Here is an 18,315-nt window from a genome sequence, read left to right on the forward strand (position 1 = left end):
GAGGCGGGTGCTACAGTGCAGGTGTACACCCCCCTTACTGTACAGCTGTCCCAGTGTAGTGTATGGTACATCTGCCTCACTGTACAGCTGTCCTGGTGAGGGGTACATCTGCCTCACTGTACAGCTGTCCCGGTGAGAGGTACATCTGCCTCACTGTACAGCTGTCCCGGTGAGAGGTACATCTGCCTCACTGTACAGCTGTCCCGGTGTAGGTGTGTAACATCTATGTCTGGACAGAGGAGGCGGGTGCTACAGTGCAGGTGTACACCCCCCTCACTGTACAGCTGTCCCAGTGTAGTGTATGGTACATCTGCCTCACTGTACAGCTGTCCCAGTGTAGTGTATGGTACATCTGCCTCACTGTACAGCTGTCCCGGTGAGGGGTACATCTGCCTTACTGTACAGCTGTCCCGGTGAGGGGTACATCTGCCTCACTGTACAGCTGTCCCAGTGTATGGTACATCTGCCTTACTGTACAGCTGTCCCGGTGAGGGGTACATCTGCCTCACTGTACAGCTGTCCCAGTGTATGGTACATCTGCCTTACTGTACAGCTGTCCCGGTGAGGGGTACATCTGCCTCACTGTACAGCTGTCCCAGTGAGGGGTACATCTGCCTCACTGTACAGCTGTCCCGGTGTAGGTGTGTAACATCTATGTCTGGACAGAGGAGGCGGGTGCTACAGTGTAGGTGTCTATTAATGTCTAGTATGTTGAAGCTGTTCTAGTCATGAAGTGTTACCGCACAGGCTTCCATGTCTGCGTATCACCAGAACACTTCCAGTGCGTCAGTACAGCAGGAATTAATTTTTTTCAAACCTACGGTGGGGTGGAGCTGACTCAGGTGTGGAGTGGCCTACAGGGGGTTTCTGATATCTATTACAGAATGGAGTGTCCCAATAATGAAATGCCGGAAGTCGGGTTCCACTGTCTGCGTATCGCGAGATGTAGTTGTTTGTAGCGCAGGTTTCTATGGCTTGTGTTACAGGTCGGCGCTCGTCTAGTTCATAGTGTGTATTTCTAATGTCTGCACATCATAGAACTACGTTGCTTTAAGAACATTGTGTAGGTTTCTAATTTTTGTATATCACAGGAAAGAGCTGTTCTGGTATAGTGCTGTAGGTTTCTAATGACTGAATATCACTGGATGGAGCTATTCTAGTATTGTAGTGTAGGTATCTGATGTCTGTATCACAGAATGGAGCTGTTCTGGGTATCATACTATAGGTTTCAATACCCATGTATCACAGGATGCAGCAGTTCTGGGTATTGTACTGTAGGTTTCTAACGCCTTTGTGTCACAGGATGGAGCTATTCCAGTGATAGTATAGGTCTCTAATGCCTGTGTATCACAGGGTGGAGCTGTTCTAGGTGTCGTACTGTAGGTTTTTAATGTCTGTATCACAGGATGGAGCTGTTCTAGGTGTCGTACTGTAGGTTTATAATCCCTGTGTATCACAGGATGGAGCTGTTCTAGGTGTCGTACTGTAGGTTTCTAATGCCTGTGTATCACAGGATGGAGCTGTTCTAGGTGTCGTACTGTAGGTTTCTAATGCCTGTATCACAGGATGAAGCTTTTCTAGGTGTTGTACTGTAGGTTTCTAATGACTGTGTATCACAGGATGGATCTCTTCTAGTGACAGTGTAGGTTTCTAATCCCTGTATCACAGGGTGGAGCTCTTCTAGTAACATAGTATAGGTTTCCAATACCTGTATCACAGGATGGTGTTGTACTGTAGGTTACTAATGCCTGTATCACAGGGTGGAGCTGTTCTAGGTGTCGTACTGTAGGTTTTTAATGTCTGTGTAACACAGGATGGAGCTGTTCTAGTAACATAGTGTAGGTTTCTAATGCCTGTATCACAGGATGGAGCTGTTCTAGGTGTCCTACTGTAGGTTTCTAATGCCCGTATCACAGGATGGAGCTGTTCTAGGTGTCGTACTGTAGGTTTTTAATGTCTGTGTATCACAGGATGGATCTCTTCTAGTAACATAGTGTAGGTTTCTAGTCCCTGTATCAGAAGGTGGAGCTCTTCTAGGTGTTGTACTGTAGGTTTCTAATGTCTGTGTATCACAGGATGGATCGCTTCTAGTAACATAGTGTAGGTTTCTAATCCCAGTATCACAGGATGAAGCTCTTCTAGGTGTTGTACTGTAGGTTTCTACTGTCTGTCTATTTCAGGATGGTTCTGTTCTAGTAACATAGTGTAGGTTTCTAATCCCTGTATCACAAGGTGGAGCTCTTCTAGGTGTTGTACTGTAGGTTTCTAATGTCTGTGTATCACAGGATGGATCTCTTCTAGTGACAGTGTAGGTTTCTAATCCCTGTATCACAGGGTGGAGCTGTTCTAGTAACATAGTATAGGTTTCTAATACCTGTATCACAGGATGGTGTTGTACTGTAGGTTACTAATGTCTGTATCACAGGGTGGAGCTGTTCTAGGTGTCGTACTGTAGGTTTTAATGTCTGTGCATCACAGGATGGAGCTGTTCTAGGTGTCGTACTGAAGGTTTCTTATGTCTGTGTAACACAGGATGGAGCTGTTCTAGTAACATAGCGTAGGTTTCTAATGCCTCTATCACAGGGTGGAGCTGTTCTAGGTGTCGTACTGTAGGTTTCTAATGCCCGTATCACAGGATGGAGCTGTTCTAGGTGTCGTACTGTAAGTTTCTAATGCCTTTGTGTCACAGGATGGAGTAATAGTATACGTTTTTAATGTCTGTGTATCACAGGATGGAGCTGTTCTAGTAACATAGTGTAGGCTTCTAATGCCCGTATCACAGGGTGGAGCTGTCCTAGGTGTCACACTGTAGGTTTCTAATGCCTGTGTATCACAGGGTGGAGCTCTTCTAGGTGTCGTACTGTAGGTTTCTAATGCCTGTGTATCACAGGATGGAGCTGTTCTAGGTGTCACACTGTAGGTTCTAATGCCTTTGTGTCACAGGATGGAGCTATTCTAGTGATAGTGTAGGTTTCTAATGCCTGTGTATCACAGGATGGAGCTATTCTAGTGATAGTATAGGTTTCTAAGGCCTGGGTATCACAGGATGGAGCTGTTCTAGTAACATAGTGTAGGGTTCTAATGCCTGTATCACAGGGTGGAGCTGTTCTAGGTTTTTGCACTGTAGGTTTCTAATGCCCGTATCACAGGGTGGAGCTGTTCTAGGTGTCGTACTGTAGGTTTCTAATGCCTGTATCACAGGATGGAGCTGTTCTAGTAACATAGTGTAGGTTTCTAATGCCTGTATCACAGGATGGAGCTGTTCTAGGTGTCGTACTATAGGTTTCTAATGCCTGTGTATCACAGGATGGAGCTGTTCTAGGTGTCGTACTGTAGGTTTCTAATGCCCGTATCACAGGATAGCGCTGTTCTAGGTGTCGTACTATAGGTTTCTAATGCCTGTGTATCACAGGATGGAGCTGTTCTAGGTGTCGTACTGTAGGTTTCTAATGCCCATATCACAGGATGGAGCTGTTCTAGGTGTCGTACTATAGGTTTCTAATGCCTGTGTATCACAGGATGGAGCTGTTCTAGGTGTCGTACTGTAGGTTTTTAATGTCTTTGTGTCACAGGATGGAGCTATTCTAGTGATAGTATAGGTTTCTAATGCCTGTGTATCACAGGATGGAGCTGTTCTAGGTGTCGTACTGTAGGTTTCTAATGCCTGTGTATCACAGGATGGAGCTGTTCTAGGTGTCGCACTGTAGGTTTCTAATGTTTGCGCGCTCAGGATGGAGATGTCCCAGTGCAGGTTTTTAAACACCCTGGTAATTAGAGGACTGAACAGTACCCGTGCTAACGTAGAATTGTGGTATCTATTACAGTAATGGAGTGCCTTACTTTACATTTACAGCATTTGAAGAAGCAGATTGATAGAGTGAGGATGCAGCATTCCAGTGTCAGTGCTCTGTAGTGTAGGCTTGAGTATTGATAGCAGGACACAGTAAAGTTCCATGTGATGGAGTACTCCAGTGCTGGCGTGTTTATACCCAGGCTTCTAATGTCCAAGTATTACAAGAAGGAGCTATCCCGCTCCTGACGTTTTAAGGAAGATTCTTCTCCTGGTCCCTGGTGTCACTGGCTGAGATACCACTGATGAATGCCCACCTTCAGTAAACGGCACTCCTGATTGGTCCCTGCTAGTGCCAATCAGTGCTGGCCAAACTACGTCCGCCCTAATGGCAATGACACAAAACATTGAAATGTAATGATCCTGTAAAAGTCACAGGTGCAGGGTACTGGCAGTGCCCATCTCCATGAATGCCCTCACACGAGTCGCCGCAGTACCCCTCTGGCATGGGTAGGGGTCTACTTGGAGGTCAGAGGTGAGGTGCCGGAGGACAGGTTGATAGTGCTGGCACTCAGGCCTCTGGACTCAGCCAGCAAACTTCGAGATCCCTGAAAGAGAACAAAAACACGTGAGGTCAGAGCACAACTTTACCAACATAAAGAGGCTCCAACCATGCACACGACTATAACCAAACTATACACAGAAGGGGTTGTGAATCTTCTAGAAAGCCAAATTCACTGACGTTTTGTCATTAGTTGTGCGGATTCTTAGACTACAAACTTATCGAGACTCATTCTCACTGAGTTTCATTCGATCGACTAAATAGTGCACTGGGGTGAACTGGGTGCGGAGATGTGAGGTAGTGTGCTCCGACCCTTCTTTAGTTTGAAAAGGCTCCCCTGAGCTATTGAGATGACAAGCTTGTGTTGACGCACCCGCGCCCAGTGAGTGGTGCAGAGACCTGAGAAGGCTGAACAGCATTTCCATCACCCCCAAAATTACGTGTTGCTCTCTACTGATGAAAGACAATTATTCAGAAACACATGTCTAGAGATACACTGCACTGGCTGCAGCAACAAGGGTTACTGAAGTAAGTGTTATCATGCACTGCATTTACCATAATGCACTGGGGTGAACTGAGTGCTGGCATTAGAGGCAGTGTGCTCCCTCCTCCCTGGTGTTTAAAAGGCTCCCTTGAGCCAATGAGCTGAGAAGCTCACCTGGGCTGCAGCTGTGCCTGTGGAATGGTGCTGTGACCCGTGAAGACTTGGGCAGCATTTCAGCATCACCAGATGGCTTTTCCCAGCTCTCTGCTACTTCTGCTCTCTACTGATGAAGGACCAAACTCAGACACAAGTGGCTGGAGATGACAGCACTGGCTGCACCAATAAGGGTGAAAACTAAACACTGTCACTCAATTAAGTGTTATCGTGAACTGCATTTACCATAATTCTATTGTGCTTGGATTATTGCAGTATCTTTTACCTAGGCCTGAGTAAAGCAGTAATCGGCAGACTCCAGCACGCCTAATATGCTACAGACAAGTTGCTGTTTTCCTGCCCAAAGTTCTGTTCAGCCTCTGGCCTGCTTAAGAAACTGCACTGGCTTCTGCTGGAGATGTGGGTGCAGTTTAAAGCACTCACTGTTCACACAATTCTAACTCCCAGGTAGCTCCTATTTTGGCGAGTATGGTGCACCTGTATCAGCTGTCGCGCCCTCTACTATCAGCTAATCAGGATAGTTGTCCTACATCAGTAGAGGCAACGCATCACTTTGGGGTGCTAGAAATGCAGCTCAGTCTTCTCAGGTCTCTGTACTGCTCACTGGGCGCAGGTGCGCGTCTAAACATACACAGCACCAGCTGCACCCACAGCGGTGCATCTCTCAAGCAGCCTCCAGTGCCCCTACTAACACTGTCACTGGTGATAACTGCTCATGCCTCACAAGCAGTGATCACACGGTATAGTGTTAGTCGGGGCGCTGAAGGCTGCACGAGCAATTATCACAAGTTATAGTGCTAGTACAGGCACTGAAGGCTGCATGAGCAGTTATCACAAGTGATAATAGTGTTAGTATGTTCACTGGAGGGTGCACAAGCAGTTGTCACAAGTGATGGTGTTAGTCGGGCACTGTAGGCTGCATGAGCAGTTGTCACAAGTGATGGTGTTAATCGGGGCACTGGAGGCTGCATGAGCAGTTGTCACAAGTGATGGTGTTAGTTGGGGCACTGGAGGCTGCACGAGCAGTTATCACAAGTGAGAGTGTTAGTTGGGGCACTGTAGGCTACATGAGCAGTTGTCACAAGTGATGGTGTTAGTTGGGGCACTGGAGGCTGCACGAGCAGTTATCACAAGTGAGAGTGTTAGTCGGGGCACTGGAGGCTGCACGAGCAGTTGTCACAAGTGATGGTGTTAGTTGGGGCACTGGAGGCTGCACGAGCAGTTATCACAAGTGAGAGTGTTAGTTGGGGCACTGGTGGCTGCATGAGCAGTTGTCAGAAGTGATGGTGTTAATCGGGGCACTGGAGGCTGCATGAGCAGTTGTCAGAAGTGATGGTGTTAGTCGGGGCACTGGAGGCTGCATGAGCAGTTGTCAGAAGTGATGGTGTTAGTCGGGGCACTGGAGGCTGCACGAGCAGTTATCACAAGTGTTAGTGTTAGTCGGGGCACTGGAGGCTGCACGAACAGTTATCACAAGTGTTAGTGGTAGTACTGTCACTGGAGGGTGCATGAGCAATTATCAGAAGTGATGGTGTTAGTACGGGCACTGAAGGCTGCACAAGCAGTTGTCACAAGTGATGGTGTTAGTTGGGGCACTGTAGGCTACATGAGCAGTTGTCACAAGTGATGGTGTTAGTTGGGGCACTGGAGGCTGCACGAGCAGTTGTCACAAGTGATGGTGTTAGTCGGGGCACTGGAGGCTGCACGAGCAGTTGTCACAAGTGATGGTGTTAGTCGGGGCACTGGAGGCTGCACGAGCAGTTGTCACAAGTGATGGTGTTAGTTGGGGCACTGGAGGCTGCACAAGCAGTTATCACAAGTGAGAGTGTTAGTTGGGGCACTGGAGGCTTCATGAGCAGTTATCACAAGTGAGAGTGTTAGTTGGGGCACTGTAGGCTGCATGAGCAGTTGTCACAAGTGATGGTGTTAGTCGGGGCACTGGAGGCTGCACGAGCAGTTATCACAAGTTTTAGTGTTAGTACTGTCACTGGAGGGTGCATGAGCAATTATCAGAAGTGATGGTGTTAGTACGGGCACTGAAGGCTGCAGAAGCAGTTATCACAAGATATAGTGTTAGTCGGGGCACTGGAGGGTGCACGAGCAGTTATCTCAAGTGATAGCGTTAGTACGGTCACTAGACGCTGCACGAGTAGTTATCACAAGTGATAATAGTGTAAGTACAGGCACCGTAGGCTGCACGAGCAGTTATCACAAGTGATGGTGTTAGTCAGTGCACTGGAGGCTGCATGAGTAGTAGTACCGGCAGCATTGCTATCAGGGTTGTTACTTTCAGTACTATTGAAATCCAAATCTTCACTCCCCAGCTCTGGGCTGTCATCAACAGTTCCTTCGAGACCGTGACCTTCCCAGATATTTGGAAACACGTCGAAGTCAAGGCACTTCTCAAAAAACCCAAAGCAGACCCTGAAGACCTCACAAACTACTGACCCATCTCTCTACTCCCCTTCCCCGTGAAGGTCATAGAGAAGACAGTAAACATACAACTGTCCCGCTTCCTGGAGGACAACATACTCAGCGTCTCCCAGTCTGGATTCCACAAATACCACAGCACCGAGACCGCCTTCATCGCCTGCACAGACAACATCAGGACCAGACTGGACAAGGGCAAAACCATCGCCCTCATCCTCCTAGACCTCTCCACAACTTTCGACACTGTATGCCACCAAACCCTTTGCACATGCCTCTTCGATGCCGGAATTCGCCACAAAGCCCTGGACTGGCTCACCTCCTTCCTCTCCGAAAGAACCCAAAGAGTTCGCCTTCCTCCTTTCCGGTTTACAGCCACCAAGACCATCTGTGGGGTCCCCCAAGGATCCTGCCTCAGCCCCACCTTTTTCAATATCTACATGGCTCCACTCGCCAACATCATCTGCCCCCACGGGCTCACCATCATTTCATACGCTGACGACACCCAGCTCATCATCTCCCTCACGAGGAACCCATCTCCCGCCAAGAATAACCTACACGCTGGACTCCTCGCCATCGCTAACTGTATGACAGCAAGCCACCTCAAATTGAACTCAGAAAAAAACGAGATCATCATCTTCGGTCCCAACAAGACAGCATGGAACGTCTCTTGGTGGCCCACCACCCTTGGACCACCCCCAACACCCACCACCCACGCACGCAAATCCATGACTCAGCAAATCAACGCCATATCATCCTCCTGCTTCAACACCCTTCGCATGCTACGCAAGACTTTCAAATGGATTCCTTGAAAAACAAGAAGAACGGTCACCCACACCCTCAGTAGCAGCGACTGGACTACGGCAACGCCATCTACGCAGGGACCACAGAGAAGCTCCAGTGCATCCAGAATGCAGCCGCACATCTCATCCTCAACCTCCCTCGCCACAAACACATCTCTGCCCACCTCCGATCCCTACACTGGCTGCCCATCAACAAAAGGATCATTTTCAAAATCCTTGTCCACACTCACAAAGCCCTCCATGACACCGGACCGGCCTACCTCAACGAACGAATCAACTTCCACAAACCAACTCGACAGCTCCGCTTCGCCGACCTTGCCCTCGTTAGTCTCCTGCATCGCCGCCAAAACCTGGAACTCCCTCCCCATCAACCTACGCAAGACCCAGGACCTCCTAACCTTCAGAAAGAACCTAAAAACATGGCTTTTCAAGCAGTAATCCTCCCCCCAGCACCTTGAGACCCTACCGAGTGAGTAGTGCGCGTAAGAATTTTTTTTGATTGATTGTTTGATTGATTGATTGATTGTAGCTTTCAGAGGGAACATGACACAGAGGGAGAGGAATGAGGTAAGTGAGGTAGAGGGAAGTACGGGGTTGTGAGACCAAAAGGACATTAGGGTGGACAGTGAAGAAGGTGAACAGATGTGATGGTAGGAAGATTGTGATAAGTACGACATACATAGTAGAGCAAGAAGTTGGCAGGTGTTGAGGCATTCTACAAGAGTAGAGTATGCTGAGGTGAGATGACGGAAAACGAGGTGCACGAGGTAGACTAAGTGAGTGGAGGGAGGATAGGTTACAGGGAGTGGTGAGGTGAGGGATTAGACATGGTGGAGAGTATGCCTGTCCTTCCTTTATGTCTCCTATCCAAGAGGTAGTCTGTGAGACACAAAGAAAGGACAGTGAGCAGTGTCGCTGCACTGCACACTGGCTGCACCGTACACTGGCTGCACCGCACATTGGCTGTAATGCACACTAACTGCACCGCACACTGGCTGCACGGCACACTAACTGCACCGCACACTGGCTGTACTGCACACTAACTGCACCACACACTGGCGCACTGCACACTAACTGCACCGCACACTGGCTGCACTGAACACTAACTGCACCGCACACTGGCTGCACTGCACCGCACACTAACTGCACCACACTCTGGCCCCCATCTACACTCTTACCTGGAAGGACTCGTCACTGGATTTGTTCAGGTAATTTAGGGATGCCGCCCGTTTCATGCTACAAAAGAACAAATGCAAAATAATGAAGCAGTAATTTCACACTTTAATACAGTGTTCAAAGCTTTTACACTCCACAGTGTTTCTAAACAATGCACCATATAGTCTCACATAGGTCGCTAGTAGGATTACTGCCCCAAAACTACCCGCGAGGGAGGGAGAAAGAGTGAGGGTGTGTGCGCTTGTGCATTTGCTTGTGTTGTGGTTGGCACACCAGGGGCACTGTGAAAGGACCAGAAAGATTACATCTGTGCAGGCCCTCTCTGTCCCCTCAGTCCCTGGGGCGGTGGAAATGCAGTGTCAGTGATGTATCTTACCTGCCTGTTCTCAAGGAGTGGCCCAGCAGAAACCTGGCCTTGCATGGCCTCTACTTATAAGCATACATTTATGTGGACGTCAAAGGCTAATGAACTATCTTCTCTCAATGGCGTGTAGAGAACAGGCGTGTGACTTGCAGCCTGGCCTTGGATGGGCTGTACTTAGAAAGCATACCTTTATGTGGACATCAAAGGCTGGTGAACTATCTTCTCTTGATGACGTGTTAAGGACAGTGTGTGGCCTGCAGCAACATGGCGTTGCATGGGCTCCCCACTTATAAAGCATCCATTTATGTGTACATCAAAGACTGATGAACTACCTACTTGTGATGTTGTGTCAAAAGACATGCGTGTGACTTGCAGCAGCTCTGCTGTCCTACACAATGGCTTTGGGGCAGGGGGTGCTTTTGCCGCCACACAGATGGAATGGCCGTGAGGTACCAGGACCTAATCAGATAAAAAGTAAACACCAATAATCTGTACCCTGGGGTTCCTAAAGCTACTGAGGGTCTCCCTTCACCCCTTGGCTTCAAGGAGTCTCCTATCCTTGGAGACATGATGTCTTTAGGCACCAACATCATCATCACTATCATTCCAATTTTAAAGCGCTTAGCACCCTCTGGCTTCCAGGCGTGCGGAGCAGTGTCAGCAGTAGTGGTGCTTAGAGCTAGAGATGCCTAAAGCACCTTCCTAATGAAATACATTGCTTATTTGCATGCAGCTGGTCCTGCAGGATGTTCTGCTTTACAGGTTTGAGTTGAAAAGACCATCATCTGGCCTTCAGGTGATTAATATTAGGTGGAACTAGCAAGTGTATTTCGTGTGAGCGTGGGGTTCTCCACCAACTGCACCCCCATGTGCCGTTCCACTCCATGTTACATCCTCCTCTTCCTATGCTTCTATCCCTATGGTAGATCCTCCTATTCGTCTGCTTCTATCCCCATGGTAGATCCTCCTCTTCCTCTGCATGTATCCCCATGGTAGATCCTCCTCTTCCTCTGCTTCTATCCCCATGGTAGATCCTCCTCTTCCTCTGCATGTATCCCCATGGTAGATCCTCCTCTGTATGTGTCACCATGGTAGATCCTCCTCTTCCTCTGCTTCTATCCCCATGGTAGATCCTCCTATTCTTCTGCATGTATCCCCATGGTAGATCCTCCTCTTCCTCTGCACGTATCCTCATGGTAGATCCTCCTCTTCCTCTGCTTCTATCCCCATGGTAGATCCTCCTCTTCCTCTGCTTCTATCCCCATGGTAGATCCTCCTCTTCCTCTGCATGTATCCCCATGGTAGATCCTCCTCTTCCTCTGCTCTATCCCCATGGTAGATCCTCCTCTTCCTCTGCATGTATCCCCATGGTAGATCCTCCTCTTCCTCTGCTTCTGTCCCCATGGTAGATCCTTCTCTTCCTCGGCTTGCATCTCCAAGCTCCTTTCCACTCCATGTTACATACTCCTCTTCCTCTGCTTGTACTTACGTGCTCCCTCTCACCCCATGTGCCTTTCTTCCTCTTTCTCTGCTTGTATCTTCATGCTCCTTTCCACTCCATGTTAGATCCTCCTCTTCCTCTGCTTCTATCCCAATTGTAGATCCTCCTCTTCCTCTGCTTCTGTCCTCATGGTAGATCCTCCTCTTCCTCTGCTTGTATCCCCAATGCTTCAGTCCACTCCATGTTAGATCCTCCTATTTCTCTGCATGTATCCCCATGGTAGATCCTCCTCTTCCTCAGCTTGCATCTCCAAGCTCCTTTCCACTCGATGTTAGATCCTCCTTTTCCTCTGCTTGTATCCCCATGGTAGATCCTCCTCTTCCTCGGCTTGTATCTCCATGCTTCAGTCCATTCCATGTTAGACCCTCTTCTTTCTCGACTTGTATCCCCATGGTAGATCCTGTTTCTCTGATTATATCTCCATGCATCAGCCCACTGCATGCTGGGTCTTCTGCCTTCAACAGCTGCCACACTATGCTTCTTTCTCCTCCTTGTTAGATCCTGCTCCTCCTTTGATGGTATCTCCACAATCCTCTCCTTGTTGGACCCTCCTGTCATGTGTCATCTCCATGCTCCTCTCCTCGTTGGATCCTCCTTCTCTGATGGTATCTACATGTTTCTTTCCCCTTCATGTTGGATCCTCCTAAGCTGGTGCCATTTCTGTGCTTCTCTATCCTTCACATTGTATCCTCCTCAGCTAGTGTCATCTTTATGCTTTCCCATCCTCCGCACTGGATCCTCCTCCTCTGGTGGTATCTTCATACTTCTCTACCCTCCACATTGGATCCACTGGGTCCACAAGCTGCATCCTTGTGCTCCTCTCCCTTCCAAGTTGGTTCTGCTTGTCATGCCTCATGCTTTCCTTCACGTTGGACCCTACTCCTCAATTTGAATCACCACACTCTTCTCTGCTCCATGTTGGCTGCTTCACCACCTGCCCTGCCCCCTCTCCCATCTATTTTCTTTACATCCTGAAGTTACCCTGCCTGTCTAGGATCCTCAACCCTCTGAGAGGACTATGAGGACCACTCCTAATCCATTAGCTTTGGTATCACATGATCTGCTTAGTGCCTCTATCCCTCTCCAACATCCACCCAGGAGCCCACTCTGCCACTTTTGAGGCTAGAACTACCAAACTATTTTTCATAGGTTTCGGGGCAAGTGCCTGGGCGCAAGACATATGATCACATATGAAGTGCTACTAGGCACTGCCAGGAAGTTACCTGGGATTGACAAATTTTGTTTAGAATTCTCATACGCCTTTTGAGATTCTTTTGAAATGTATGTGAATTATTGTACCTGGATGGTCATGCACTAATGCTGAAATAGAAATTGAACTAACACAAATGTAACAGATCAGCACAAATCGATAAAGTATGTTTCAAATGACCAATGTTTGTTTCTATAGACACTGAGGACATGAGATTTGCCACTTGGAGTCTGCACCCAACAGCATGAAGAGCAATCTTCTCTTTGAAGGGTTTGAAGAATCAAGGACATGTCCCATGTCATTGGGTAATGACCAGCACTATACCTTGCTTCAAACTGAGGAAACACCAGCTTCGTATTCAACCTTTATATTCTGTTACTGATGAAAGAATACGGCTACCAACCGATTCCTCTGTTTCACGAAGACTATCACCAATTGTTTTTCTAGAGAAATTGCAAGAGTCCTGATCCACTTTCCTGCCAGAGCTATGACTGTCTAGGTCATCGTTGCTCAGTTCCACAGTGTTACAGAGTCACCACCCTGGTGGCCAACCCTCTTGTATAAATGAGCACTGGGTACTATTGTCTTTAGACGTACAATAAACGGAATGATCCACCAGAGCCAGCGGTCACTGAGTCCACACAGGACTGACACACTTCTGTGACACACACACTTGCAAAACAGACACACTATTTCTGTTATTCTAATCGTATGTTGCCACCAAATTCCAAGTGCACTACAATACAATAGGTATTTTAAGGTGCACAGCTACTTCAGAGGAAGCATCCAGGCGCTAGCAGCAAGGTTTTAAAAATAACCTAAAGCAGAACAAAAGTCCAGAGACAAAGAACCTAAATGTTAAAAAAAGAAACTCTTTAAAATTTTACAAAAAATAGATTCAGAGGGGCGAAATGAACAGGAATCGGAAGGAGCTCCCAAGTTTTGTCCGACAGAAACACAAAGGATCTGCCTCCTTCTTGTAGCCGTGCGGATCCTCGGAACTTGCAGTAGCTTTAGAGCACTAGATCTCAAGGATCTAGACAGGCAGCAGGCTTTAAGCCTTCTTCTTAAGCACAGGGGGCCCTCCTGCTCAAAAGCTCTATGGGCAACATTTTGCACCTTGAATTTGATTCGGTTAGCATCTGGCACAGGTAGGCGACACTAATAGGTGCGCCGGAATCTTTAGCATTACAGGAGCTTCCGCATTTTGAAAAATTTGCAGGCAATGCATCAAGTATGTTGGCAAGCCCAAAAATGAGCTACTAGCATAGTCTAGCTTGGACGTCACCAGAGAGTGGGCAATAGTCCTAGGGGTGATCTCAGGTACCAGATGTACCATCCTTTTTTAGTGGTTTCAGGGTTGCAAAACAACCTGCAGATACCTCTTTTACCTGCGGCTCAAAAGACAGGTTACAGTCAAATTCAAAGGCTAGATTTCTCACACTCGAAGGTGGTGCACCTGTTGAGATACTCTTCTCAGAATAGAAAACTGTCAACAAAGTCTTGTCACCTAGCACTAGGGTGAAAGTTTAGCAGTGAAAGTAGAGGGTACACTGTATGCTGTATCAAAACAAGTTCTGTAGCTTTTAGGCCTATTTCTGCTTTTCAGGGACAGTGCTATGCCACTTTACTGTCCCACAATACATGCACTCGCCCCGCCCTGTGCGCAGAGGGAGCAGACGGCAATCCCTGCTCCATTCAGATCAAATACACCAGGATTTTGCTCTCAGTGGTCGTAAACATCCTATGACACTGATGGCTCAACCCATGGGTGAAGGAGATGCCATGTTCAGAATAAAGCTGTGGCAGAAGTTAATCAGGCACACGTCGCCTCCGCTCCATCGTGACCTTCAGTGTTGAAGCTTCTTTCAGGTACCTAATCCTGTCACTGATGACAGACGCACAATTTCATCTTGATGTCTAAAGGATCCAGTGACCCCCCCAACACTTTCCCCATACCCATAAGCATAAGGTCAGGATCCAACCTGGGGAATGCAGGCCTCATCGAAGACAGAACCGCCACCGAGCGATGTCGGTCCGGCTCAGAGTCAGGTATAAGCAAGGGGTTGACATCGATCGTGGGCCCGACTGATGTCATAAACATCAACCGGTGTTGGCATGCATACGATAACGGATCCTGAGGGGCCCTCAGGAGCCGGAGCCACTAGCTTGGATCCAGAGGCGGCTGCCTCTGACTGTACTGGGCCCGAAGGCGTTGCAGGAGGGTCGGTCTGCCCAAAAATGATGCGCATGGCCTCATAAAACTCCTTGAATTGGACAGGGGTGACTGCAGCTCCCGGAAACTCGGGGAGGCGCAGAGCCGTCCCAGAAGCAGGAAGAGTGTCGACACTCTTCCCGCATCACATCGTTCAAGCGATGGGGTGAAGCCGAATAACATTTGTACTTCTTTGACTTTTTTTTGTGACCCGAATATCCCGTGGACTTAGAGTGGGACGAAGAGCAGTGGCTGTGGCTCCACAAGTAGTCTCGCGACCTTCCTCTTGAACTAGACCGGGAGTGAAGCGGAACCGAGCACCGGGCTGCCAGGAGGTTTAGGGACCGTTCCTCAAAGCCTTCAGGGTCATGGTCCGGCACTTGGAGCACGATTTCAGGCGTGGTCGCGATCCAGCCACCACAAGCACACGAGGTGCGGATTTGTCACAGACATCATGCGATGACAGGAGTCAAATTGCTTGAAACTGTTCTTATGTGACATCCTCGAAGCACTAAAACTCAACAAAATGGTTGAAGTCAGTCAAAAAACAACTGAGGGTAGCTCTCTCTGGATCTGCAAGTAGGCTGGCGTGAAAAGAAAAGAACTGACGTCAGCTACCCAGGGTGGCACCTATATACGACTGCAACGCCATCACGGCAAACACAACGCCAATGACACACACGGAGTTGACCGACACCACCTGACGGCGCACAAGGGTACTGCTCAAAGAAAAATCTCCGGATCCAGTCTGACGCCTGGGGGAGATTCTATGTTTGGGCATGTGGTTTACCGAAGCACATAATTCACTATGAACTTGGAACAGCAGAGTGTCACAGACGGAAATAAGCAGGTCATATTTTGTCGCTGCTATGTGCCTACAAGAACGTCTTCTCCAAGTACATGAGTGGCTAGAGAGCCTGGATTTAGTCCCATAAGTTCAAACTGGTTTTCGTGCTGGAACTCCCCCAATGCACAACATAGCCGCCCTCGTATAACCAGACAATCGTGCAGTTTACGGACATGATGGTCCTCTCAGGCCAGCTGATCAGATTTGAGTTATACATATATATGTATAGATTCACTGAAAAAAACAAAGGCTACAGGGATGTTAAAGTTAGTTTGATGTTTTACCCATACAAAACCAAAGAAATTCAGCAGTTATAGTTATACTGATGTAGTATAACTTGTGGTGTAAAGTTACTTCAGATAAGTATTACTATACCGTCCCCATAGCCTTTGTTTTTTTCAGTGAATTTGTATGTTTTTTTTTTTAATGTAAAGTAATACATATTTACCCTATGCTAATACAAATATATATATATAGACATACACACCAGGTACGAGGATTCAGCTGAGTTTCCACTGAAAGACGTAGGTGAGCACATTGGCTCTTTGCTCTGAGCCAAGAGCACAGTGTTCATGGTTAAGACACCAGGGGGCCTACAGTGTGGGTGCCACTATCTTAGAGAAGAGCACGGTTCTCTGTTTGCTGGTGCCACTATCTTAGAGAAGAGCACGGTTCTCCGCTTGCGGCTCAGTTAGACACCAGGGGACCTACAGTGTGGGCGCCACTATCTCGGAGAAAAGCACGGTTCTTGCTCGGTTAGACACCAGGGGACCTGCAGTGTGGGCGCCACTATCTTGGAGAAGAGCACGGTTCTCCGCTTGTGGCTCCGTTAGGCACCAGGGGGCCTACAGTGTGGGCGCCACTATCTTGGAGAAGAGCATGGTTCTCCGCTTGCGGCTCGGTTAGACACCAGGGGGCCTACAGTGTGGGCGCCACTATCTTGGAGAAGAGCACGGTTCTCCGCTTGCGGCTCGGTTAGGCACCAGGGGGCCTACAGTGTGGGCGCCACTATCTTGGAGAAGAGCACGGTTCTCCGCTTGTGGCTCGGTTAGACACCAGGGGGCCTACAGTGTGGGCGCCACTATCTTGGAGAAGAGCACGGTTCTCCGCTTGCGGCTCGGTTAGACACCAGGAGACCTACAGTGTGGGCGCCACTATCTTAGAGAAGAGCACGGTTCTCTGTTTGCTGGTGCCACTATCTTAGAGAAGAGCACGGTTCTCCGCTTGCGGCTCGGTTAGACACCAGGGGGCCTACAGTGTGGGCGCCACTATCTTGGAGAAGAGCACGGTTCTCTGCTTGCAGCTCAGTTAGACACCAGGGGACCTGCAGTGTGGGTGCCACTATCTTGGAGAAGAGCACGGTTCTCTGCTTGCGGCTTGGTTAGACACCAGGGGGCCTACAGTGTGGGCGTCACTATCTTGGAGAAGAGCACGGTTCTCCGCTTGTGGCTAGGTTGGACACCAGGGGACCTACAGTGTGGGCGCCACTATCTTAGAGAAGAGCACGGTTCTCCGCTTCCAGCTCGGTTGGACACCAGGGGGCCTAAAGTGTGGGCACCACTATCTTGGAGAAGAGCGCGGTTCTCCGCTTGCGGCTCGGTTAGACACCAGGAGACCTACAGTGTGGGAGCCACTATCTTAGAGAAGAGCACGGTTCTCCGCTTCCAGCTCGGTTAGACACCAGGAGACCTACAGTGTGGGCGACACTATCTTGGAGAAGAGCACGGTTCTCCGCTTGCGGCTCGGTTAGGCACCAGGGGGCCTACAGTGTGGGCGCCACTATCTTGGAGAAGAGCACGGTTCTCCGCTTGCGGCTCGGTTAGACACCAGGGGACCTACAGTGTGGGCGTCACTATCTTGGAGAAGAGCACGGTTCTCCGCTTGCGGCTCGGTTAGGCACCAGGGGGCCTACAGTGTGGGCGCCACTATCTTGGAGAAGAGCACGGTTCTCCGCTTGCGGCTCGGTTAGACACCAGGAGACCTACAGTGTGGGCGCCACTATCTTAGAGAAGAGCACGGTTCTCCGCTTGCGGCTCGGTTAGACACCAGGGGGCCTACAGTGTGGGCGCCACTATCTTGGAGAAGAGCACGGTTCTCTGCTTGCAGCTCGGTTAGACACCAGGGGACCTGCAGTGTGGGCGCCACTATCTTGGAGAAGAGCACGGTTCTCTGCTTGCGGCTCGGTTAGACACCAGGGGGCCTACAGTGTGGGCACCACTATCTTGGAGAAGAGCACGGTTCTCCGCTTGTGGCTAGGTTGGACACCAGGGGACCTACAGTGTGGGCGCCACTATCTTGGAGAAGAGCACGGTTCTCCGCTTGCGGCTCGGTTAGACACCAGGGGGCCTACAGTGTGGGCGCCACTATCTTGGAGAAGAGCACGGTTCTCCGCTTGCGGCTCGGTTAGACACCAGGAGACCTACAGTGTGGGCACCACTATCTTAGAGAAGAGCACGGTTCTCTGTTTGCTGGTGCCACTATCTTAGAGAAGAGCACGGTTCTCCGCTTGCGGCTCGGTTAGACACCAGGGGGCCTACAGTGTGGGCGCCACTATCTTGGAGAAGAGCACGGTTCTCTGCTTGCAGCTCAGTTAGACACCAGGGGACCTGCAGTGTGGGCGCCACTATCTTGGAGAAGAGCACGGTTCTCTGCTTGCGGCTCGGTTAGACACCAGGGGGGCCTACAGTGTGGGTGCCACTATCTTAGAGAAGAGCACGGTTCTCCGCTTCCAGCTCGGTTAGACCCCAGGGGGCCTAAAGTGT

The 18,315-nt window shown here is 49.3% G+C and overlaps 1 protein-coding gene across 1 annotated transcript in view; it reads right to left on the reverse strand.

The window, feature by feature from the left end:
• Nucleotides 1-517: 517 nt before the first annotated feature.
• The window catches only part of KLC4 (kinesin light chain 4), a 364,418-nt gene continuing 346,620 nt past the window's right edge, over nucleotides 518-18,315 (reverse strand). Inside the window, exons 15-16 of the mRNA XM_069236408.1 lie at nucleotides 9,419-9,476; nucleotides 518-4,398 (exon numbers count right to left, since the gene is read on the reverse strand). Of these exons, the coding sequence (XP_069092509.1) occupies nucleotides 4,309-4,398; nucleotides 9,419-9,476 (148 nt within the window). The 3' untranslated portion in view covers nucleotides 518-4,308. The remainder of the gene's footprint in view (nucleotides 4,399-9,418; nucleotides 9,477-18,315) is intronic.

The sequence above is a fragment of the Pleurodeles waltl genome, chromosome 5 (genome assembly GCF_031143425.1).
Source record: "Pleurodeles waltl isolate 20211129_DDA chromosome 5, aPleWal1.hap1.20221129, whole genome shotgun sequence".
Taxonomy (NCBI): Eukaryota; Metazoa; Chordata; class Amphibia; order Caudata; family Salamandridae; genus Pleurodeles; species Pleurodeles waltl.